The sequence below is a fragment of the Astyanax mexicanus genome, unplaced genomic scaffold (assembly GCF_023375975.1).
Source record: "Astyanax mexicanus isolate ESR-SI-001 unplaced genomic scaffold, AstMex3_surface scaffold_31, whole genome shotgun sequence".
NCBI classification, from domain to species: Eukaryota; Metazoa; Chordata; class Actinopteri; order Characiformes; family Acestrorhamphidae; genus Astyanax; species Astyanax mexicanus.
The window spans coordinates 4,047,576-4,072,563 of NW_026040041.1; the positions used below are offsets into that span (position 1 = coordinate 4,047,576).

Consider the following 24,988-nt stretch of genomic DNA (forward strand, 5'->3'; position numbering starts at 1 on the left):
AGTGTCCATACCTTTCATGTATATGTTTGAGTAGGAGACTGGAGATGTGAGACTGATTTGGTAGAATGATGGGATGCTTCATTGTGTCTGACATGGCTGCTCTGGACAATCGTCCTCCTACTCTGAGCAGCCCGTCTTTCAGGATAGGGTCTAGTCTGTAAAGTTTGCTCCGTTTTGGAACACAAGGGGACATTGTTGCCAACTTTTCCAATTCAACTGGGAATGCTTGTCTTTGAGTGAATGATAACACTGCTCTCTCAGCCCTTTCCATGTCATCTAGTGATATTATTTGACTACCTAGCTTTAATCTGAGGGCTTGCAACTGAGATGTTGTATTCTGTTGGCGAGAACGGGTGATTACAGCAGTGGCCAATTGTCGTCTTTTTGCAGCCAATGCCAGCTGACTATCTCCGAATTTCTGGTACCAGGCAATAGCTTTCATTAGCCTGCTCCAATCTGAGAAGTAAGAGAGAAGCTTGTTAGATGGATTTGATTGATCTTGAATGACTGCACTGCATACAATGGAACGCTTGACCTCTGGATCGTCGTGTGATAAAGGTTCTGAGTCAATGTTCATTGTGGGCCAGGTGTGATTCTGTTCCCAGAGAAATTGAGGACCTCTAAGCCAACGCTTATTGTCCAAGAATTTCTTTGCACTGAGCCCCCTGGAGGCATCATCCGCTGGGTTGTGTTTACTCTCAATGAACTTCCATTGCTGAATGTTGGTGTTCACTCTGATGAAGGCAACTCTGTTTGCAACAAAGGTGTGGAACCTGGCACTGTCGCTGCCTATGTACTTCAGTACAGCTTGACTGTCAACCCAAAACATGGAAGTTTGTAGGGGGAGATGTAATTCAGCTCTCAGTAGCCTGTCCACCTTAACAGACAATACTGCTGCTGCTAATTCTAGTCTTGGGATTGTGAGCTGCTTTAAGGGAGCAACCCTTGCCTTTCCCATCAGGAAACATACATGTATCCCTCCCTGTTTATTGGTCATCCTTAAATAACTCACCACCCCATACCCAAGCTCGCTGGCATCAGCAAAGTGGTGTAGTTGGATGCTTGCAGGTTTTCCAAAGCAGGGTGGTTTGATACAGCGTGGGACATTGAAGCCAGCTAGTTTTGGGAGATATTCAACCCAGTCAGTCCACTGTTTTGACTGACCTGGGGAAATTGGCTCATCCCATCCATAGCCCTGCTTACAGAGCTGTTGTAACAGTTGCTTGGCTGGGAGAGTGAGAGGTGCCAGGATACCCAGCGGGTCGTACACGGAACTCACCATTGACAGAATCCCTCTCCGTGTTTGTGGCTTCTGAGGAACTACAATGTTGAATCTGAAGTCATCACCTTCCACACTCCATTGTAGTCCAAGCGCCCGGTCCGCTGGTACTTGGTCTTTGACGAGATCCAAGGATCTGATGTCTTTTCCTCTTTCCTTTGTTTTTATGCTTGACAGCACAGTTCTGTTATTGCTCACCCATTTCGTAAGCTGGAATCCTCCTTTGCTGCATAGTTCCACCAGGTCTGTTGCTAACTGCACAGCATCCTGTACTGTGGGCAGAGAAGTCAAGCAGTCGTCAACATAAAAATTATGCATTATTGTGTTTGTCACCTGTGGTTTCATGTGGCGATTCTCCTCTGCCGTTCTTCGCAGGGCAAAGCTGGCACAGCTTGGGGAGGAAGTGGCCCCAAACAAGTGTACCAGCATGCGATGATCTACTGGGTCTTGTTCAATGTTCCCATCTCTCCACCACAAGAATCGCAGAAAATCTGTGTCTGACTTGGTTACCCTGACTTGATGGAACATAGATTTAATGTCTGCCATTAAAGCAATGGGCTCTTGTCTGAATCTGAGCAGAACACCAATTAGTGAATTGGTCAAATCGGGGCCTTGCAAAAGTTCTGAGTTTAGGGACCTACCCTGGTACACCGCACCACAATCAAACACCACCCTGAGTGTATTTTTCTTGGGGTGGTATACTCCATGATGCGGTATATACCAGGTTCGTCCTTTTATTCCTTCCAGCTCTTTCTTCGGGACCACTTCAGCATATCCTTGAGCTATGACATCGTTCAGGAATGTGGTGTACTCATCACGGAACACTTCATTTTTCTTTAGTTTCCTTTTCAGGCTTTGGAGGCGCTGTAGGGCAATGGGACGATTATTGGGCAGTTTGACATTATCGTCCTTAAAGGGTAAATCTAGTGTATAGTGGCCATCTATGAGTGACACAGAGTTGTTTGCAATATCAAGAAACCTTTTGTCCTCAATGGAGTGCTCACGCTTTTCGTCAACAGTCCTTTCATTAAATTCATGATTATATTGACTTATTAACAACTTCTCCAAATTTGCAACAGAGATCCTGTTTACTGCTGCAGATTGGTAATCATCATCAATAGAGGACTTGCCATGTCTTAAGGGCCCATTGACAACCCATCCCACTAGGGTCTTTATGGCATAGGGTCCCTCTCCCTGACTGTTTACTATGTCCCAGGGCTCTATTAACTTTGAAGCATTGGTTCCTAACAGCAATTCAATACTGCTGTCTATCACTGGAATGTTGACCTTTTCCAGGTATGGCCATCTAGAGAGATCTTGCTTTGTGGGGATATGTTCAGAGGTTACAGGCATCTCTTTTTGTGTGAACACATCAGGTAATGGAATGAAATTGTTTTCTTCAAGACCAGAAATTTCTAAGCCTGAAATCACATAAGTAGGCACAGATGTCTCGTGACTCATTGTTTGTAGCAATATGTTTGTTTTCCTTCCCTGAATATTCAGCCGTGTCATGAGTCTTTCGGTACAAAAAGTAGCTGTGCTACCTGGGTCAATGAATGCATACGCTGTTATGACCTTGTCCCCTCTACCTGCTTTTACCTTCACAGGGAGCACAGGGAGCACTGAGAGCACGTTACCGGCCCCTGTACCGGCCCCAATGTGCCCACACTCCTTAGGCTGCGCATCAGCAGGATGTACGTCTTCAGACGTGTCAGACCTTTGTTGTTGTTGTGGCTTTTGTTTTGTGTCAATGTGCAGGACACTTGGGTGCTGTTTGGAACATACTGTGCAGGTAAGTCTTTGTTTACAGTGTTTGCTGAGGTGACCTTGGTGTAGACAGCCAAAGCAGATCCCTTTTGTCTTTAAGAGGTCTATCTTCTCTCTGTGTCTCTTTTTCATGAGTGCATCACAGCAGTCCAGTGTATGATTAGAGCTACACATAGGGCAAGACCCTTGCATGGCATTAGCTTTGAAATTTGGGCTGGGTTGGGGGGAGGAGGCAGTGATAGTAGTGGCACCACTGACAAAAGTGGCACCGGTGGACTTGGACGGCTTAGAGGTATTGGGAAATTTACTTGTCGCCCTTGTAGGCCTATCCTGAATGTCTCCATACACTGGATCAGTAATCACTCTCAATTGCCTTTCAAGAAATGTGACAAGATCAGGGAATTGTGGTCTGTTGTTTTGCTTCTCCTGGAATTCACACACATAAGAGCGCCAGCGCTCTCTGAATTTATATGGGAGCTTCATGATTAAGACCCTCAGGTTGGAGGACAAGTTAATTTCCTGTGAATATTTCATTTCTAGCATTGCATTACAATAACTCCTCAAAAATAACACAAAGGCTTGTAGTGCCTGTGTGTCCTCAGTTTTAATGACAGGCCAGTCTAGTGCCTTTTTTAAGTAGGCAGAGCAAATCTTGAATTCGTCCCCATAGTGTTCCTGCAGCAAAGCCTTTGCCCTTTCATAGCCTGTGTTTGAGCTCATGTGAAGACAACTCCTCACAAGGTCTCGAGGGTACCCACTTGTGTACTGATCAAGAAAGTACAGCCTATCTGCACTATTGTCAGTTTTAAGCTCGATCATATGCTCAAAAGCCCTGATGAATGGCCTATACAGCAGAACATCTCCATTGAAGACTGGGACTTCTCTTTGAGGAAGTTTTGACTGTTGTTGTTGCTTTACAAGAATAGATGTTATGTCATTTTGACGCTGTAGAATATTTGCAAGTCCATTATCACCATCATGCCGTGGAGGCGCTATGGGTTGGTTAGATGTGCTTGTCGATTTGGAGAGGTTGCTCTTTCTTGACTCAAGAGGACTTGAGGTGGTCTTTCTACTCTCTAAACTCTCTCCCTCTCCTACCAAGACAGACTGAAAGTGAACCCCATCCTTTGGGCGAATGCTTGGGGTTTGTATTATTGAAAGAGCTTGGGCAACTTTATCTAATGACAGGAACTCACTCTCTTCTGTAGCACTTTTCATTGTCATTTCAGCAAGGTAAGCATTCATTAGATCTTTACCTTCACTCTGAAGTGTTTCCTCTGGTAGCTTCACATGCGTGCCTGTTGCTGGTGTGACTGTGATTGGACTCCTTGGCAGCTCCTCACTGGGTGGTTTCACTGTTGGACTGGACACCAAGACTCCTTGTTGTTGCTCAGCAGACTTGAGAACTGCCAGTTTGGATGTTGAGACGGCCAACTGTGTTCTCAGCTCAAGAGCATCACGTTTCTGCTTTAATGCTCGCATTTCTCTCTGTAGTGCACTCTCCCGTTCCTCCAATTCATGCATTTCCTTCAATGCTGCAGCCTTGGCCATGAGTCCAGCTCTCTCAGCTTCCGCAACTATTCTTGCTGATGCCACTGTAGATGTCCTGGACCCACGGGACCTTTGAGAGACTTGTGAAATGCTGTCCTTGGCCGTTACCTCTACTTCCTCCTCCTTCTCCTCTTCTGGTTCAGATTTGGCAGTCTTGGAGGCACCAGCGAGCCACTCATGCACAAGAGAAAGAAAATGATCAATTTCTGCCATTTTAGGTTCAAACCATTCACATTCATCTTTGCTAATTTCATCTTCACTCAGTTGCCCCTGATAACCTCTATGGACAGACTTAAACTCTGCAAGAAGTTGTGTGTACTTCTGAAGATTTTCTTTTACTTCCTCTATGTCAGTTACATCTTCCATTAGTTCAAGCATTATATTCTTCCTTTTAGTTAACTGACTAAGTTTTCCTTTTCTAACATTTTTCAATTTAGGTACATGTTCACCCTCTTCCGTGTCCTTTCCTGAGTTTGAGGCACTATCAGCTACTCCTTCCATCTCATTTGTTTCCATTTGATCAGCCATGTTTGTTTCAGTCCTTATTTCATCCAGTCATCCAAACAATATAGAAACACGTCTTCTTAAATGTAGTAGAGGGAGTACATACCATGCTCTCAAACATTCAGCAACTTGTGCTCCATAACTTCCATCCATATCTCTTTCCCATCCTGAATCCACAGGTTGTTTTTTCGAGTTGGCTCAGCTCACTGGATGGCATCCATGAGTTTGGAAGAGGTCTTTGACTTTTTGTAATGGCTATTTTGTGATCCTATTGTTTTCCTATTGATAACCACTGGTGGCCAGAGCAGGAAGTGATGGTCTTTGACTTTTTGTAATGGCTATTTTGTGATCCTATTGTTTTCCTATTGATAACCACTGGTGGCCAAGCTGGAGAGGTTGACTCAAACATCCAAGTAAATAGGGTCCAGATAAATGTTGTCCAAAAATATTGAGAGATTTAATGAAAGTAAAATATGATACAAAACTCTGAAGTTATATAAAGTCCATATAAAGCAGGATTGCTAAGATAAATAAAGATTCTTTGGCTTGGTCGTATGGCTCAGTTGTTAGGTCAAAGACCATCACCTCCAGCTTGGCCACCAGTGGTTATCAATAGGAAAACAATAGGATCACAAAATAGCCATTACACTTATATAATCAGAAAAGTAGGACCACAGGGACCCACACCATTCCCTTTACTGTACTTTTCCTCTCAGAATAAAGTATATGTATTTCTAGATCATCTCTACATCTGTACACACACATTTATTCAGTGCATAAAAATACTTATTTATGTTCCCAGATAAGAATAGATGACTTTAAGAATTAAAAAACACCAATAGCTCCATATCATTATAATTTGTACACATCAGAATAACAGGGATGTTCACTTTGAGTCATGGGGACAATTATACACCCATTAATATTATGCAAAATAAGTACAAACCTATTATATTTTATATATTCACAAACTCAATAGCATTTCAACAACCGTGTATGACATAAGATAGGTGGCAGCAAACACACACACCATTTAAAATAGGGATACAGTGCCGATTCTACTGTATATTACATTTTACATATTTTAAAAATCAATATACAGTAGAATTAACACTGTATCCGAATTTTAAATGGTGTGTGTGTTTGCTGCCACCTAGCTGTGTCATACACACTTGTTTTTACTGTTCTGTATAATGTGGTTTAAATGCTAGAATATAGCAGAAGCAAAATATATATAAATTAAAGTGTTTTATCTAATCTCTGATGCCTTGAAACAATTTTGTTTTCTCAGAATGGTCAGAACTGATCCTTTTTTTAGTCTATTAAAAGGGCATTTGATGAACTCACTGTTTTATTTCTGTTTCTCCACAGATAAACACTCTCTGTTATATCTCTACACCATGCAGTCTAAAACCTCTGATTCTCATCTCTACGACTGCACTGCTGTAACTCTGCTGAACTACAGACAGATAGATTTCTATAACAGTGCAGACGAATCCAGAACTGCTAAACAGAACTGGATGAAGAACATTCCAGAATCTGACTGGAAAACCAGCACTGAGAAACTGCTGTACGACAGACAACTGCTAAATAAACTCCGCGACATTCAGATGAATGAGTTCAGACACAACCAGTCAGGTGAGAAACACTGTTTTTGTTTTTACTTTATGTTGTCTTAAATATCTGAATACAGAGATTGTGTAAATCGATTGTTACAACCTACGTACTGGATTGCTCTTTACTATATTCACATTAATGAATACACACAGGGCCTGGTGCCGCATCCTCCTCCAGCTCTTTAGTGATTCTTTAGTGCTATAATTTTCAACCTCTTCAATCTCTTACAACCAGGACTTGTTTCTTCACTGTAAAAAAAAGCTCCGGCTTCTCCCCCAAACATCTCTTTGGTGTTAGGTAATGGAAGTTTAAACTGAAAAATAAAAAATATTTTTATAAAAACACATCGTCCTTATCTGTAAATTTGAATTCATTAATAAAATCAGTTTATCATACTGGTCCTACCTCTGATACTTGAAAAGTTTGGTTAGAATTCATTAAGAAGGGTGGCTGCCGAGATGGTGTGTCCATTAAAACACAGGAGGATGAACAGACTTCAACTGATGCAGTTTATTCACAGTGTCTTTCACAATGATGCAGAGCAGATATCAGATGCATGGATGGACAGTAGTTAATAAATGGTTGGATGAATGGACGGATGGACAAACGGACAAAAGGAGGAAGGTATTAGATGAATGGATGAAGGTAGTGGATGGATAAAAGAAGATATTTGATGGATGGTTTATCTACAAACACAAAAATAAGGATCAGTAAAACAATACAAACAGTGCAACAAAGGAACTATGCACCAAGTGAGCAAAACAAAGGAAACTATCAAAATTGGATATTGGATATAAAATGGAAAAAGTAAAAGATTAAAAACGTACACAAACACACATCCAAGTGAAGCACAGTCCTCAATCCAAAAGAGTACAAATCCTCAGACCGTGGCAAACAGAGAAAATAAAAATATCCGAAAGTGACTTTTTGAACTCTAGGCCCCATCTTATCCTGCTGCAATGGATTATGGTCTCTGTAGTTTTTACCTGCTCCCAGGGAATTTCCAACAGTACTCAATAAGTGAAACCCATCTGTTCTTCTGTTCTTCAGGTGTTCATGTTCTTCAGTGGAGGCACGGCTGTGAGGGTGAACAGAGTTCTGATGGATCTCTGACTGTATTAAAGCTCACCTTCCGCGAAAATCCGATTTTTCTTGTTTTTTGTGGAATACAGTAGGTCTCTCCGAGTTGAATGTGTACACCTGCACATTAAACTGTTTTGCAGCCCCCATTGTCTGCAGGAGCTAAGCAAAGAAATCCCCCCTCCCCCCCTCCGAAAAACGGGTGAATTTTGAATTATCTTTCTGCCTACGTAGGCAGAAACTCACAGACCAGCCCACCTTGGCTCGAGAAACTCCCAGAGGCGGAGCTGAAGCGACGCAACATCACCGCTCATCAGTTAGGAGGTGGGAGGCAGTGAGCGGCAGAGCGGTGGAGGGGCGTCGCAGTGCTCCTAGCCAATCAGAGGAGAGATATTTGCATGCTGTTTGCATGTATGAATATTCATGAGCAAAGCTGGAATCCGGTCATTTTGGACACACCCCTAAAACAGTCCATTAAAAAAGAGCTATACAGAGACACCTGAGCACTTTTTTTTTACAAAAACGGCTCACATGTCATTCATTCATACTAGAGACCACAACTAGACATTTTAAAATGAAAGAAAAAACGATGGAATGACACCTTTAAACAGTATTAATGAATTCGGTTATGATGGAGAAGATCTGATTCAGTTTAACTGCACCTCTAAAACCTGGATAACCCCGGAGGAGAAGAAGAACAGAGAGAGGGAGGAGAAGAAGAACAGAGAAAGAGAGGAGAAGAAGAACAGAGAGAGGGAGGAGAAGAACAGAGAGATGGAGGAGAAGAACAGAGAGATGGAGGAGGAGAAGAACAGAGAGAGGGAGGAGAAGAAGAACAGAGAAAGAGAGGAGAAGAAGAACAGAGAGAGGGAGGAGAAGAACAGAGAGATGGAGGAGAAGAAGAACAGAGAGAGGGAGGAGGAGAAGAACAGAGAGATGGAGGAGGAGAAGAACAGAGAGAGGGAGGAGGAGAAGAACAGAGAGAGGGAGGAGAAGTGGAGTAAAGCCTTTAATGCTGATAAGAAATCTGAGCAGTGTGAGGAGATACTGAAGATGTACTTAAAGTACAATATTACTGACATCACACCAAGTCACAGTGAGTATCTGGGTGGTAAAATAGCTCCACTATTCAGACTCTGAGACTGTGTATATGATTACACTTCATAATATCAATAATATGATTAAATCATTCAATTCAATTGAACAATGTCATTGTATTGATCCTGATCCTGAGTCGTATCAGTGTGATCACTATGGTGAGGTATTGTGTAAAGAGGTAGTATTACATCATGTAAACAAAGTGAACAGTGCAATTAATCAGCATAATAATAATAATAATAATAATAATAATAATAATAATAAGAAGAAGAAGAAGAAGAAGAAGTGTGTTTAAGTAAGAATTTAAACTACATGAATATTGGCTAAAACGCACACAGATTACTGTGATGTGCCGCACAGTTCTAATAAGAAAATACTGGCTGAAGCTCGATTTTTCTTGTTTTTTGTGGAATACAGTAGGTCTCTCCGAGTTGAATGTGTACACCTGCACATTAAACTGTTTTGCAGCCCCCATTGTCTGCAGGAGCTAAGCAAAGAAATCCCCCCTCCCCCCCTCCGAAAAACGGGTGAATTTTGAATTATCTTTCTGCCTACGTAGGCAGAAACTCACAGACCAGCCCACCTTGGCTCGAGAAACTCCCAGAGGCGGAGCTGAAGCGACGCAACATCACCGCTCATCAGTTAGGAGGTGGGAGGCAGTGAGCGGCAGAGCGGTGGAGGGGCGTCGCAGTGCTCCTAGCCAATCAGAGGAGAGATATTTGCATGCTGTTTGCATGTATGAATATTCATGAGCAAAGCTGGAATCCGGTCATTTTGGACACACCCCTAAAACAGTCCATTAAAAAAGAGCTATACAGAGACACCTGAGCACTTTTTTTTTACAAAAACGGCTCACATGTCATTCATTCATACTAGAGACCACAACTAGACATTTTAAAATGAAAGAAAAAACGATGGAATGACACCTTTAAACAGTATTAATGAATTCGGTTATGATGGAGAAGATCTGATTCAGTTTAACTGCACCTCTAAAACCTGGATAACCCCGGAGGAGAAGAAGAACAGAGAGAGGGAGGAGAAGAAGAACAGAGAAAGAGAGGAGAAGAAGAACAGAGAGAGGGAGGAGAAGAACAGAGAGATGGAGGAGAAGAACAGAGAGATGGAGGAGGAGAAGAACAGAGAGAGGGAGGAGAAGAAGAACAGAGAAAGAGAGGAGAAGAAGAACAGAGAGAGGGAGGAGAAGAACAGAGAGATGGAGGAGGAGAAGAACAGAGAGAGGGAGGAGAAGAAGAACAGAGAGAGGGAGGAGAAGAAGAACAGAGAGAGGGAGGAGAAGAAGAACAGAGAGAGGGAGGAGAAGAACAGAGAGAGGGAGGAGAAGAAGAACAGAGAGAGGGAGGAGAAGAAGAACAGAGAGAGGGAGGAGAAGAAGAACAGAGAGAGGGAGGAGGAGAAGAACAGAGAGAGGGAGGAGGAGAAGAACAGAGAGAGGGAGGAGGAGGAGAACAGAGAGAGGGAGGAGAAGAAGAACAGAGAGAGGGAGGAGAAGTGGAGTAAAGCCTTTAATGCTGATAAGAAATCTGAGCATTGTGAGGAGATACTGAAGATGTACTTAAAGTACAATATTACTGACATCACACCAAGTCACAGTGAGTATCTGGGTGGTAAAATAGCTCCACTATTCAGACTCTGAGACTGTGTATATGATTACACTTCATAATATCAATAATATGATTAAATCATTCAATTCAATTGAACAATGTCATTGTATTGATCCTGATCCTGAGTCGTATCAGTGTGATCACTATGGTGAGGTATTGTGTAAAGAGGTAGTATTACATCATGTAAACAAAGTGAACAGTGCAATTAATCAGCATAATAATAATAATAATAATAATAATAATAATAATAATAATAATAATAATAATAATAATAATAAGAAGAAGAAGAAGAAGAAGAAGAAGTGTGTTTAAGTAAGAATTTAAACTACATGAATATTGGCTAAAACGCACACAGATTACTGTGATGTGCCGCACAGTTCTAATAAGAAAATACTGGCTGAAGCTCTGCTGACAAGACCTGCAAGAGCTTCAACTCACCATGTTTCCTTATTATCTGATGATGATACATCCTGATAATTTACTTACAGTTACTACAGAAAATATAATATTTAATGCTACTTAAAAGTACACAATGAGTGAAGGAAAGCAAACGGACATAAAATATAATTTACTTTTATTCAGACATTAAAAAAATACTATAGTTTCTGCTAAAATCATGAACACATTACTGTATGAGTCCAGATCAGATCATAACATGCTATGAGCTGCCAGTCAGTCATGTTTATTCTGTGTTCTGAAAACTGAATTGTTTAAACTGTTTTCTGTCTTTAGCTCCACCTGCTGTTTTTATATTTGCAAAGAAATCAAAAAATGACTTGAAAAAGCTGACCCTGACCTGCCTGATCACGGGATTCTACAATAGAGACGTGAAGATGAGTCTGAGGAAGTTCACCACTGAAATTCCTGATCATCTGATCACATCTTCTGAAATCAGACCCAATCACAATGGAACCTACCAGCTGAGGAAGAGTGTGGAGATACAGGAAGATGATCCAGCAGATTTCAACTGTTACGTGAATCACAGCTCCCTCACAGAACCAGTGATTAAACAATGGGGTAAATATAATCATACATTATTGATATTTACTCTACTCAGCAGATTTTTCTATCTAGGGTTCAACTTACACAACATTAATAACATGGTGTAATTCAGGGGATAGCAATTAATTTTCGAGAAATTGAAACGGTTTTAAAGGGCAAGACTATTATACTTAACTTCGTTCTGCCCAATACTATATATACTGTAGGCCTATGCAGCATTTATAATAACCCTTTTTTATATAAAATAAAATAAATGAAACATTACGATGACACAATATAATGTGGTAGCTCATGTAATTATTAAATAAACATGTTTTTACTAGCTTACTTTAGTTTACTTTAGTTAACCATAAAGACACATTCTGTAGGAAAAGAGAGCGAGCCTGTAAAATAGCTGGAGCGGTCCAATTTCAAAACATCACAGAGAGTAGTCTGCTCCGCCCACCCCTCCCCAGACACGAGGCTACCTCGGGTTGCCAAGTTGGGCCAGGCTGAATCTACACAATCCAGTGAAAAGAGTGTTCATTAACTTCTATCCGCATATAGAGCTGGAGTTACTACTTTACAGGTCCTAGTAATATAACTACTGCTTAGCTTAGCAAAGCCAGTTTAGACTGGTAGATGAGACAGAGAGCAGAAAGGGACTCTTCTAAAACCTGTATATAACAGCGTTATATTGACTGTATGTTCCACGACAGACATATAAATAAACAGCTAAATAGTTAGATAGTTGCTAGGGATGGCTAAAAGTAACGTTTACCATTAAATCACTCAATATATAAACACATTCAGAGCTAAACTGAGTCACTACAGAGACTAACTATCGGTTTGTGGCGTATATTTTGGAGTAGTTACTCATCACTGCTGAGGTATTAATCAGATGTGACACGGCTGCTCCTTCGTTGTGACTGATTGCAGTTCAGGTTAGAATGTGTAGCATGACTGTGTTACCCAGTATATTCAGATCACTGTTGCTAACTTTGCTAAGCTAACTATATCTCTCAGATACCCTCTGCCTTTTAATCCCAGCTGCACACAGATGATATAAACAGATGTGAACACTCAGTTTTTTAAATTAATGTAAACATCAGTCCCTAGTAAGCACATCTAGTAGTGATGATAAATTACCTGAGTGAATTAGCTATAGCCACTTAGCTTAACATTACCTGTAGTCTTTTTGAGCTCTAAGTCTCCAACTTTAAAACTCACTGCCAATATTCACTCTTGTTATATTCCTTTTTTAGTCACTGAGGCTTGTTAAGCTGTGTAGCAGCTGAGGTTTAACTAAACCAGCTCTACTAGCTTCCATGCTGCAGCACCGATCGCTGTAGTGTAGTGTTACATGCTGGCAAGCTCGGGGGCGGAGTTAGTGTTGGGGAACGAGCAGCAGGAGGAGTCAGAGAACAAAACAAACACAAAACCCCGGACGGAGTGAAAACTTAAAATAGCCCTGCTGACAAGAGCTGCCAGTACTTTCACTCAACATGTTTCCTTATTATCTGATGATACATCCTGATCATTTTATCATTTACCACTGAAAATTAGTTACATATTGGTCCTTTAAAATCAGCGAGATGTTAAATGTCGAAGTTGACCCGTGACTTCAAGGCCTCGCCCACCTCAGCTCAGGACCGCCCACAGGCGGAGCTTACAGCTTCTGTTTACAGAGCTAGTTAGCGTTAGCTATCTTGAGTAAATAACTGTGAATTTAATCAGATCTCTGTATGATTCCACGTTTTACCAAGACCTTGGTCAATGCCCAGGTCTGGTGTAGTTGGACACGTCCAGGTAGCTGCACCGTTAAAATAGTGTGGAAGATTATAAAATAACAAGCTTAGCTTAAAATAATCATGATAGCCAATGTCTTAAGTCAGAGCTCACCTGATCTACTCTTAAAGAGAATGATGAGCAAGCGACACTCTGATTGGTTTATTTCACGTTACGCCCAAAATTAACCACACCCATGATTAATTAAGAGAATTAGTACATGACTTTTGTGCATTTCGAGTCATGCAAAGTGTAATTTGTACTTTTACTCATGCTTTGTGTTTCTGTTTGTTTGTGTTGTTTTAGTGGGAAGATGCACTGACTGCCCAGACAACGCCTATCAGAGTTTAATAATTGGAGTTGTGGTCTTATGGGGCTTGGCAGCAATTTATTTTCTGATCCTCGGTGTTCTGATGATGATAATAAAGCGTGAGTAGATCTGTTTTATTACACATCCTCTGTTTCCTCTTCAGTAGATTAGTACTGTTATAATCTGCTGTATCTTTTAGGAAGATGACCTTATACTCTACACAGTTCAGAGAAATCAGGAGAACAGTCAGCACGCTTAATTTAATTACCTTAAAATATATGTTCGTTATTTTTTCAGAAAATTAAATCATTTCTCACAGTTAAAGTGAAGTTTTGTTAAAAATATTGTATAATATGATCATGCACTGAAACAGACCAGAAATATAGCTGTAACATACCTGATATATACCTGAAACTTAACACAATTATACCTGAAATGTGCCTGAAATATACCTGAAACATACCTAAAATATACCTGAAATATTCCTGAAAAGTTTTTTTAAATGCATTTCTCCTTTCTTGGATTAGACGGTTGCAGACTCCACTAGTTGGGTTAGAAAAACATATGAATATATATACTACAAATATATGTAGTAGAGCAAAGTTTTTAACTCAAAATGAACTGAAATCGATTATATATTATTATATTATAAAGTGTTATTTTTGTATGTCTTTGTGTAAATACTGTAATATTTTGTGGGTTTAACAGGTTTTGGTAAATTACCTCTGTGGAACATTGGAGTTTCAGGTAGGTGGGATTACTATATTTGGATTACTACTGGAAGTTAATTATGAATTTCAGAAAAGTATTGGCTATTTTTTTGCCTATTATTTATTAATTAAATAATTTAAAGTTATTGTTAGGGGGGTTTGGGTTTGTGTGTGTGGGGGGGGGGCAGTTTATCACGTTAAATTCTAGACTTTTACTCATGCTGTGTTTTTTGTTTGTGTTGTTTTAGTTGGAAGAGGCACAGACAGCATCTACTTGGGTTTAATAATTGGAGTTTTGGTCTCAGGGGTTTTGGCAGTCCTGTTTTTTCTGATCCTCTGTATTCTGATGATAATACTAAAGAGTAAGTAGATCTGTTTTATTACACATCCTCTGTTTTCTCTTCAGTATATTAGTACTGTTATAATCCGCTGTATCTTTTAGGAAGATGACCGTGTGCTCTACACAGTTCGAAGAAATCTTATTTTTCAGAAAATGCTAAATCATTTCTAACACTTAAAGTAATATTTTGTACAAATATTGAATGAAATGATCATGCGTTGGCTCCTAACAGAACAATAATTAATTAGGATAATTGTTACACAGCTTTCGGTGTTCCGAACCACGTGCACTTTTCCCGTTGTTACGATAGCAAAAACTCTCCACCCGTTTTACCAAGCTCGGCATGCTGCTTTGTTTTACACTCGTTTTCAGGCACCACCCCTTTTCTACTCTTCTTCCCTTTCTTTTATAAGTTTTCCTGCTTTGATATCTACTGGTCTGGGGCTGGATCTGCCAATGGATCCAGCAAACCAAGTGGATCTCAAGCAGGTAAAGACTGCTCTACTAAATCCGGGAGCAGCTATTGGAAGGCATGAGCAGCAGATAGATTATTTCTTAGTTGGAGGGTCTGTCAAGTTAAATAAATCAAGTCCCCACACAACCAGTTCCTCTGCAGCCATACTGGCCCCTCGTGCAGAGCCAGAGAGTTATAGAGGCGAACCAGGGGGATGCAGGGGTTTCTGCAGTGTTCGCTCGCCTTTGAGAAGCAACCATCCCGCTTTCCATCAGAGCGTGCATTAGCGACATACATCATTTTTCTTCTTACCAGCAGGGTCTTAGCCTGGCCCACCTCTGAGTGGGAAAGCCACCCTGATGTAGCATCAGGGAAGGAGGTCGGTGGCGGATTTAAAGCATTGAGTTTCACACTCTCTCGGCTGAAAGTGGGTGGAATGTTAGTGCACTGGTCTCTGCCTTCCAACATGGGATTAGTGAGGAGCTCAAGGATGAGCTGGCCTACCGCGATCCATTAGACCTCAAGACCTCAGCCGGACCATGATCTCCAGCCCATGCAGTTGGAGCATGCATGCCCTCTATTGTGGCCAGCCTCCCCCAAACTCTCAGGAAACGCCAATGCCTATCAAAGGCAGGGGAACCTTTGACGGACATTTTAACCAGCCAGTGACTGCACCCATGTGCCTACTTCTCTCATTGCCTCACCCCGGCCAAGCGAAACTATGACGAGGGTGATTGTGTGTTGTTGGAGGTAAAACTCGCTAGAGTAGCTGTGCTCACTTTCTCTCTTTCCTTCCCCTCTCTCGAGTGTTGTCCCTGCTTTTATCTGCGGGAGAGCAGACAGACTATTTGCTCTCTATGATGTTTTCATTTTTCAGCGTTCTTTATTTTTTGTCTTCCCAGAGTTTGTTTTCCCATAAGCATGTGGCCACACCTCTGCTTCCTTGCCGTCCGAGTTACCCAAAGCAGCTCTTTTTAGTTCTCTTAGGAAGTGTTTTACGTTCCTCATCCCAGTCATAATGGAAACCAGTCGTCCCTGGTGTCCTTAGATTGTTTTCACTGCCTGTTTTTCCACACTCAGCATGCTGCTTGGTTTTCCCCCCGTTTTGGTCACCGCCCTTTTCTGCATTCCTTCCTCCAACACTGAAGAACTTCTCCACTGATCTTCAGTTCTATCTGAACAGCTGCTTTATTTAATCTTCTTCTTACTCTGCTGCACAGCTGTGTTAGTTCAGTTTATCACTTTCAATTCTACACTTTACACCACAGTTTTATCTACATCATATTATCACTTTTACTGGTGCTTTGTTTTTGTTTGTGTTCCTTTAGTTGGAAGTTGCACTGACTGCCCAAAAAACAGCTCTCTTGTATTAATTGTTGGAGTTGTGGTCTCAGGGTTGGTGGCGCTCCTGTGGCCTGTGATTTTCTATGTTCTGATCAGGAGAATGAAGTGTAAGCAAAGCTGTTTTCCTCTATACAGTGTTATAGAAACTACATCATTTCTCACAGTTAAAGTGATGTTTTGTAAAAAACTACTGTAAGAAAATGGCTTTGCACTGCCTCCTAGCAGTACAACCATGCAATGTCAGGTGACCATCGCCCACAGTGTAGGAGCCAGATAAGGGTTCATTTAGTTGTAGAATAATGCAGCTAAAAAGGTTAAAATATGGCGAGAATAATTCACATAAATAATTCAATAAAACAATAAGAATTAGTAATGATTGTATTTTCTAAAATGCAAAATTTAGTAATTTATAACTTTTAAAGAACATTTCTTTATTTTTGGCTTTTAACAATAATACATCATTTTCACTGCTTGCAAGTTAGTGGGCAGATTGTTGTTAAAGACATGGGAAGAAACAGAGTTTTTTAACCAAGTCATATCAAGTTTAAAAAAGACCCATTCTCACTCACATTTTCAAATACTATAAAATGATGCAAGATACGGAGTGTTGTAAATAATGCAACTAAATAGTGATACAGGTAAGACCAGCTGAATGCTGATTAAACTGCTGTAGATCTGTTACTACCAAACACAGCATCTCATCAGCAGTTTACACTGTGCTAATATTTAATGATAATCATCTAAGATCACCTAAACTCAAGGTAAAATGACAGCATAGAAATAACGTTTAAACAAAAAAAAATAAATAAAGAGATTTTAGTAATTTAAGTCTCAATTTAAAACTTATATAATATACAGTATAAGTTAAACAAATATATACAGTGCTGTGAAAGAGTATTTTCCCCTTAAATATCTCTGTTTTTGCTTTTTTATCATACTTACATTTTTCAGATTAACAAACAAACTTTAATATTAGATAAAAATAACTTAAGTACATATAAACAGCACTTTTTAAATAAAAAATGTATTAATGCCCCCTAAATCTAGTTACTTGGTTGAATAAGTGTAATCTATCTTTACTGATAACTAGCAATGAGTCTTTCACGTCTCTGTGGAGGAATTTTAGTTCACTCTTCTTTACAGAATTGTTTTAATTCAGACACATTCATGGCAACCAGGCCAGGCTTTACTGTTCTTCAGTTAATCTGAATAACAACTTATTATAAATATCTACAGTAGTGCTTGTGTGTGATTTTCATCACATCTTAAGTAAAATATAAATGTAATGAATTCTAAAACTGGTGATGAGTAATTATCTTTCACTCTTCTTCTCTTTTCTAGTGGACAACAAGGAACCACTTCCTCATTGTAAAGGTAAAATGTTTTTCCTTACATTCAGAATAGTTTAATCAATCTCCATATTTTAATGTTAAAAGTTTGATTAAACAAGTGCCACAATTTATGCATATACAAACGTATTGATTTTTTTAATCATAACTCCAGAAACTCCATCATAATTCCAGTTTTCATGGTTGAAATATTTTGCTTTATTTTTTATTAAATATTGAACAGTGCTGATGTATAGAAGTGTGTGTGTGTTTAGAACAGGATGAATGAGTGTAAATATAAAATGTATTGCTGTTATATTGTGTGGATTTGGCAGGTGCTAAAAGTGCAGGTGTATCAAGTCTAAACTACAGTGGTGATGCTGAAGCTTCTACAGGTAGGTAGCATTATATTTACAATGTAATGATGCCTTTTTTAAGCAATACACATATACATACAAATATACATACATACAACACAGAGAATACGGAAAAACACAAAAACAGTAAAGAAAAACACAAACAGTCAGCTCTCAATGTATTGTAAGAAAAGTGACCAGGCTTCCTCAAATATATATATATAGATTTTTTTAAAGATTTGTTTTGAGTTTCTCCAAGTTGCAGTGATCTGTAAGGAGATTAATCCAATGTTTCATTGAGATTTGAGTTCTATCTTTTTAAGTGTGTTTTATGCTAATAGGGTTGTTTTACCCCATGCGTGGTGTGACTTCTTACCTTCAAGTGACCAATTTTACCATTTTATTTAAAAAACGTTTTTAAAAAAGCAGCAACACTGAAAAAGGGTGTAACGGAGCAACAGCATGGCTTCACAGAAGAAGAGTCTGGGTTTGAATTGTTCTGTCTGCAGTCCAGAACTTTTAACTACCACTACTTACTATTTACTATTGTAAATGTTCTTTTTATGGCAATATATATCGCAATATTAAACAATGCAGGGTCCATAACTTCACTAGCCCCGCCCCCGCCCGCACACTGTCTTGCATCTGAACCAATCAAGAGCTGAATCAGCGCCGAGCACTCAAAACCCGAGGAAAACAGCAAAACAACAGTAATCTGCCCTTTAATCAGGCATTTAAATGGCTTTTTAAAAGGTAAATAAGAGTGTTTGTTTTTCTGGGATTAGAAGCGTGAATTCAGCTGTAACTATAAATAAAATATCTGCACTGCTAAACTGTGCTGGACTGAGGTGCACAGCTTTACGCATGTGCTCACGTTTACAAGCACGTGCCCAACCATGTGGATGATGGAGGCCATGCATGTGGTTACCTCGTGTTTAATCCCCCTCCCCCTCGCGCTTCTCAGGCAGCAGCAGCCTGTCACTCACACAGACACAGAGACAGCGCTGTGTATCTACTTCTTGTGTCAAGAATCAAACCACTGCAACATGACATGTTTGATTTAATTGCTTTATGTGACATCACTGACACATCATTGAAACATCGTGATTATGATGCTCAAACGATATATCGTGCAACCCTACTTTCAACAATAGGAAATCTGGAGAATATTGATACCTGATGATCAGACAAGACTCAGACAGCATTTACAGACCACTGATAAAAGAAGAGGAGATGCTACACAATGGTAGACATGACCCCATAACAACTTTTTTTTTAGATGTATTGCTGCGTTCACTCTAAACAAATTAATGTTTTTCATGAAATGGTAAAATGTATTTTGTGTTTTATATTCTACTGTAAATAAAATGTGCCCACGTGATTTAGAAACCTGTTTTTATTTAGATTTATTTAGAGTCCCAATTTTCTAAGAATGTATTAATAATCTGCTCTGAGCACAACCTGCACACTTGATGCTGTTCCCACAAAATTATTAAAACAGGTACTGCCAGATATAATTAAACCTCTGTTAATGATAGTAAACTCATCGCTCGCCCTGGGCCATGTACCCAAAGCCTTTAAAACAGCTGTAATTAAACCTCTGATCAAGAAACCAAATCTTGATCCTAGTGTACTGTCTAACTATAGACCTATTTCAAACTTACCCTTTATTTCTAAGATTTTAGAAAAAGCTGTAGCCCAACAACTTTGCTCTTACCTGCAAAGAAACCAGATCTATGAAAAATTTCAATCTGGATTTAGGCCTTATCATAGCACTGAGACAGCTTTAGTTAGAATAACAAACGATCTACTTATAGCCGCCGACCAAGGCTGTGTTTCCTTACTCGTACTTCTCGATCTGAGCGCAGCCTTTGATACAATAGATCATACTATCCTTTTAGAGAGACTAGAGAACATGGTCGGTGTAACTGGAACTGCCTTAGCATGGTTTAAATCATACTTAACCGATCGCTATCAGTTTGTGAGGATAAATGATATGTCTTCCAGTTATACCAAGGTAAGATATGGAATTCCACAAGGCTCTATATTAGGACCGTTATTATTTACATTATATATGCTCCCACTGGGCAAAGTTATTAGAAAACACAATGTGAATTTTCATTGTTATGCGGATGACACGCAGCTCTTCATATCAGCCAAACCTGATGACAGAGTGAGATTAAAGAAAATCGAGGATTGTGTAGAAGATGTAAAATCATGGATGTCGCACAACTTCCTACTATTAAATAGTGATAAAACAGAAGTTCTCCTATTAGGCCCCAAAGCTGCTAGAAATAAATTATCAGACTTAATGCTAAATCTGGCTGACTTCTCAGCCACCCCTGGTTCAGCAGCTAAAAACCTTGGAGTTATCATAGATTCAGATCTAGCATTCGATAAACACATATCTAATGTTACTAGAACAGCTTTTCTACACCTCCGTAATATTGCCAAGCTAAGAAATGCCCTATCACTGCATGACGCAGAAAAATTAGTACATGCCTTTATTACCTCAAGGCTAGATTATTGTAATGCGCTACTGTCTGGATGTTCCGGCAGTAACTTAAATAAACTTCAGCTAGTTCAAAATGCTGCAGCCAGGGTCCTTACTAAAACTAGAAAATTTGACCATATTAGTCCAGTACTATCAGCACTGCATTGGCTTCCAGTCAAATTCCGCATAGACTATAAAATTCTCCTGTTAACGTATAAAGCCCTACACGGGCTCGCTCCTGAGTATTTACAAGACCTCATCTCCTGTTATGAACCACCGCGATTACTCAGATCTCAGGGTGCTGGTTTATTAGTAGTGCCTAAAATTCAGAGGAGCTCTGCAGGAGGAAGAGCTTTCTCTTATAAAGCGCCTCAACTCTGGAATAATCTCCCCGAATATGTTCGGGACTCAGACACAGTCTCAATCTTTAAGTCTAGACTGAAAACGTACTTGTTTAGTTTAGCTTTTGGTAATTAATGTTTTTCCCTTTAGATAAGGCTGCAGATTCAGGGGTTCATGGACAGAGGAAATTGTGGTAAACTGAGATGCTGGTGCTGTTGTTCTCCCACTGCACACGGTCACTCAGGTTTGTGGACGGTGGAGTGGGTGGATGCTGGTGTTTCAGGGTGCCTCCATGTCTATGTTACCTTCTGGCTCTCTGCCTTTAGTTAGGCTGTTTTATTCAGTTCTGCCGGAGTCATTTGCCACACTCTGATAATGTTTTAATATTCTCAGTTTTGCATAAATCCAGTCAAAACTAATTCCATCTCTCTGCCTTCCTCCGAGTTACTGACTGCCCACCTGTCTGACCCGATACCGATGTTGGACCCTCAGGCTCTCGCGTCTCCTGTCCGGCCAGACTGATGGAAGTTTCTGAAGTCAGCTCTTCTCCACCACCACCACAGATCAGCTGCTCATCGACCATCTTACTCTCCACTACAGATTACATCCAAGCCATTAGTGGCGCTATTACACTCCTGAGTACATAAAACCTATATAGATGTATAAAAGACTTTTTAAATTTCTATTTAAAAGCCGTTTGACCAGTGGTAGGATGGTCCCCCCTTTAATGTGAGTCTTGGTCCTCCCAAGGTTTCTTCCTCCTCCTGCAGCTCTGAGGGAGTTTTTCCTTGCCTCCGCGCTCACTGGGGGTTCTGTATTCTGTATTTTCTATGTGTAATGTTTTGCCTGATTCTTTGTCCTGTAATCATGTTTCTGTAAAGCTGCTTTGTGCCAACACCAGTTGTAAAAAGCGCTATACAAATAAATTTGATTTGATTTGATTTGATTTGCTCTGCTGTGTTACAGATGATGAAGTTAGTAATGCTTCTGCAAATCCATCTGAAGATCCTGCTCCCAATAAACAGCCATCCAATGGATGAGATGCACTATTAAGCCATGCGGTACAAGCTGTGCTTAACCCTCCCAGCATCCCACACCACTACTGAAATACTGTACTTTTTAAAGCTGAAACTGGGCGGTAGTGGCTCAGTGTTGGAGCACTTTGTAATTAAAGACAGTGTTGTGGGTTTGATACCTAGGTTTACTAAGATGCCAGTTTTGAGCCTTACATTTTTTACATTGTAAATGTTCTTTTTATGGCGATTTATATCGCAATATTAAACAATGCAGGGTCCATGACTTCACTAGCCCCGCCCCCGCCCGCACACTGTCTCGCATCTGAACCAATCAAGAGCTGAATCAGTGCCGAGCACTCAAAACCCGAGGAAAACAGCAAAACAGTAATCTGCCCTTTAATCAGGCATTTAAATGGCTTTTTAAAAGGTAAATAAGAGCGTTTGTTTTTCTGGGATTAAAAGTGTGAATTCAGCTGTAACTGGAAATATCTGCACTGCTAAACTGAAATTTACTTAAGCACTGAGATTTCTGGTGTTGTTAATCAGAAACCTGCAGTTTTGAGTTTGAGTATGAAGGTCTCGTGCTGAGCTCTTCCATCCTGCCTTGCTGTGGAGCGACACACTGCCCCTGTAAACTGCTGGACTGATGATCTGAAGAGGATCTCATACAGTTACAGCCGGTTACCGTTAGTAATTATATATAGAACACTAACAGCTCAGCGAATTATGCACATAACGCACGTCTTACATTTTGAATTGTGTAAATTCTAATTTTTTTTTATAATAACATGCAAAAGCATAGATGGTCTATTTTATATTCTGGATTAAGAAAGCAGCCTATACTGCCAGTCTCCAGCAGAGGGTCTGGGCAGCAAAGTGGCAGAACTGGTTTGTCTAGGACAAAAGACTCCAATCCCCAGAATGCCCAGCTGTAATCAGCACTAACCAGGTTCAGCTATGTGATACAGTATAAATGACCCATTGAAACCTCAGTTCTCTGTCGCACCTTTGTAGAGGAGTGAGTGACCAGAAACAGTGAGTGACAAGACAAGAAAAAGAGAACAGTAAAGAAGAAAAGGGACAAAAAGAAAAAAAATGGCAAGCCCAACAAAGCAAAAGAGTCCAAGAAAGACAGAGTGATGTCATCAGAGCATGATGGGATAGGTCATGAGTAACTAACGTGCTCCAGTCGAGCAACAAACAATGCATTATTTACCTACAACGATTTTCCACGACTTGGCTTAAACTTTTATCACTCTGGCAAGCTAGAACATCTGTGTCGACAAGACAGACGATGGCTGCGTCTGTTTATCCAACTTTCAGGATTTTGCTAGAGATATTATCTACACCCACAGTGTGGGAATTTTTCCTTTTTATAGCAATTTTATATACTTCATCATTATCAGTTGCTATTGTCTAAAAGTGATATTATGTGGTTGACTAATGTTTGTAAAATATAAATAAATAATTCCAACAAGGACAAAAAATGATCATTGAATTAGTTGGCAAGGTTTTCCTTTACAGTGACATTTTCCATTTTTGTTTCTCTTGCTATTTAAATCAGGAAGCACACTACTCTATCAACCATGAAATCTTTGTCTTTTTTGTGACTGACATGATTTTATGCCACTTCTGATCCACTTTTCTATCGATTAGGCCTTGTGAAAAATTACTGAGATCAATATTTTGATATTTTGCATAGTGCTTTTACCATGTATTCTTAATTATAGACTTTATTCTTTCGATCTATTGCCCCCTCACACGTTTATCAGACCAGGAAAAAGCATCATGGGGAAAAAAAACAGAAAATCAAATGCACTAGCTTTAGTGTAGTTTGTAAAAGTCTGCAGGTTTAACACAATATTTATATATATATTTACAAATTTTAAAAATATACAACTATAAGACTTAGATCCAACTTTACACTGTAAAAATGAGGCAATAAAGATTATATAAAAATGTATATAATGCAGTGTGTGAATGTTGTATACGAATGGGTCATATAAGAACTGCTTTAAATCTGTAACATATAAAATCAAAATAGCTGGTCTGAAATAATATTAATGTAGTGTTTTAAGATGTTTATATGAATGGGCAGTTTATATAATAGTTTGAATCAATTTTATAATTTATTTCAAAATTATTACTACAAATGTGTTTTAGAAGTGACCAAATGTAATTGTAAGATATAGGACATTCATATTAAGAAATTACACTAAAGACAATTATCCTGTTCATACAACTAATTTGTATATCTATTCTAAATTACACCTGTATGCAAATTAAATGTGAATTAAACCATTTGATCATACTATTTTCTAATGCATCACGAATACATACATTACAAATCAAAACTATACACTATATAAACTATATATTCTCATATGGTCACCCTTCACAGGTATATAATGATGGAAACACAGAATTGCATTTCTTGTATAACATATGCTGTTTCTATATCTGATACAATAGACTAAAAAAAAGAAAGTAAAATCAGTAAAAAGTGTTTGTTTATTTATTTTGCCTGGCCACCTGACAGTAGCATATAAACACACCCTCTCCAGAAGTGACGCAGTGAGGGTATTAATCTCTACAGTGATTCAGTGAACCGAAGGAGTCGATTCTTTCAGCTGGCTGCAAACGACTCCTTTTTCAGTAGCGTATCCTTGTTTTTTCAATCATCAAAATCATTAATATTGAACTGTGGTAGTTTATATTGTGTTAAGAACTATTTATAATAAATATACATGACTGTCTACATCATAAGATTAGATAATTGATGGTAATGATCAGGGTGATAGAATACTGAACAATAGCTTGGTAAGATTATATTTTAATAATCAAAACCAATCTCTAATTTACCGCTTATAAATAAATATATATTTATTTATCCCCTGCTAAAAATATTTAAACTATATAAAGCTAGTTTTGGGTGGTAAAGGTGGTGAAAGAAGGCGGATTGATGGTTTAGATATTGTTAATCATGTTGGTTGACCAGTTTGGACTG

At 39.4% G+C, this 24,988-nt stretch overlaps 1 protein-coding gene and 1 long non-coding RNA gene across 2 annotated transcripts in view; one reads left to right on the forward strand and one right to left on the reverse strand.

Moving 5' to 3' along the window:
• Window positions 1–10,895: 10,895 nt before the first annotated feature.
• LOC125788897 (uncharacterized) overlaps window positions 10,896–24,988 on the reverse strand; it is a 73,529-nt gene continuing 59,436 nt past the window's right edge. Inside the window, exon 3 of the long non-coding RNA XR_007429869.1 lies at window positions 10,896–11,314. This is a non-coding gene — a long non-coding RNA (uncharacterized LOC125788897). The remainder of the gene's footprint in view (window positions 11,315–24,988) is intronic.
• Window positions 11,308–23,182, forward strand: LOC111189485 (uncharacterized). The gene is made up of 8 exons (XM_049472823.1): window positions 11,308–11,535; window positions 13,594–13,716; window positions 14,306–14,344; window positions 14,556–14,669; window positions 16,430–16,552; window positions 17,787–17,819; window positions 18,109–18,168; window positions 21,932–23,182. The coding sequence occupies exons 1-8, from the start codon at window positions 11,352–11,354 to the stop codon at window positions 22,003–22,005; spliced, it is 750 nt and encodes a 249-aa protein (XP_049328780.1). The 5' UTR covers window positions 11,308–11,351; the 3' UTR covers window positions 22,006–23,182.

Coding starts and splice junctions, on each gene's coding strand:
- LOC111189485 (XM_049472823.1), top strand. CDS start 11,352: ATGAGTCTGAGGAAGTTCACCACTGAAATTCCTGATCATCTGATCACA. Junction 11,536..13,593: donor ACCAGTGATTAAACAATGGG/GTAAATATAATC, acceptor GTGTTGTTTTAG/TGGGAAGATGCACTGACTGC. Junction 16,553..17,786: donor TCTGATCAGGAGAATGAAGT/GTAAGCAAAGCT, acceptor TCTCTTTTCTAG/TGGACAACAAGGAACCACTT.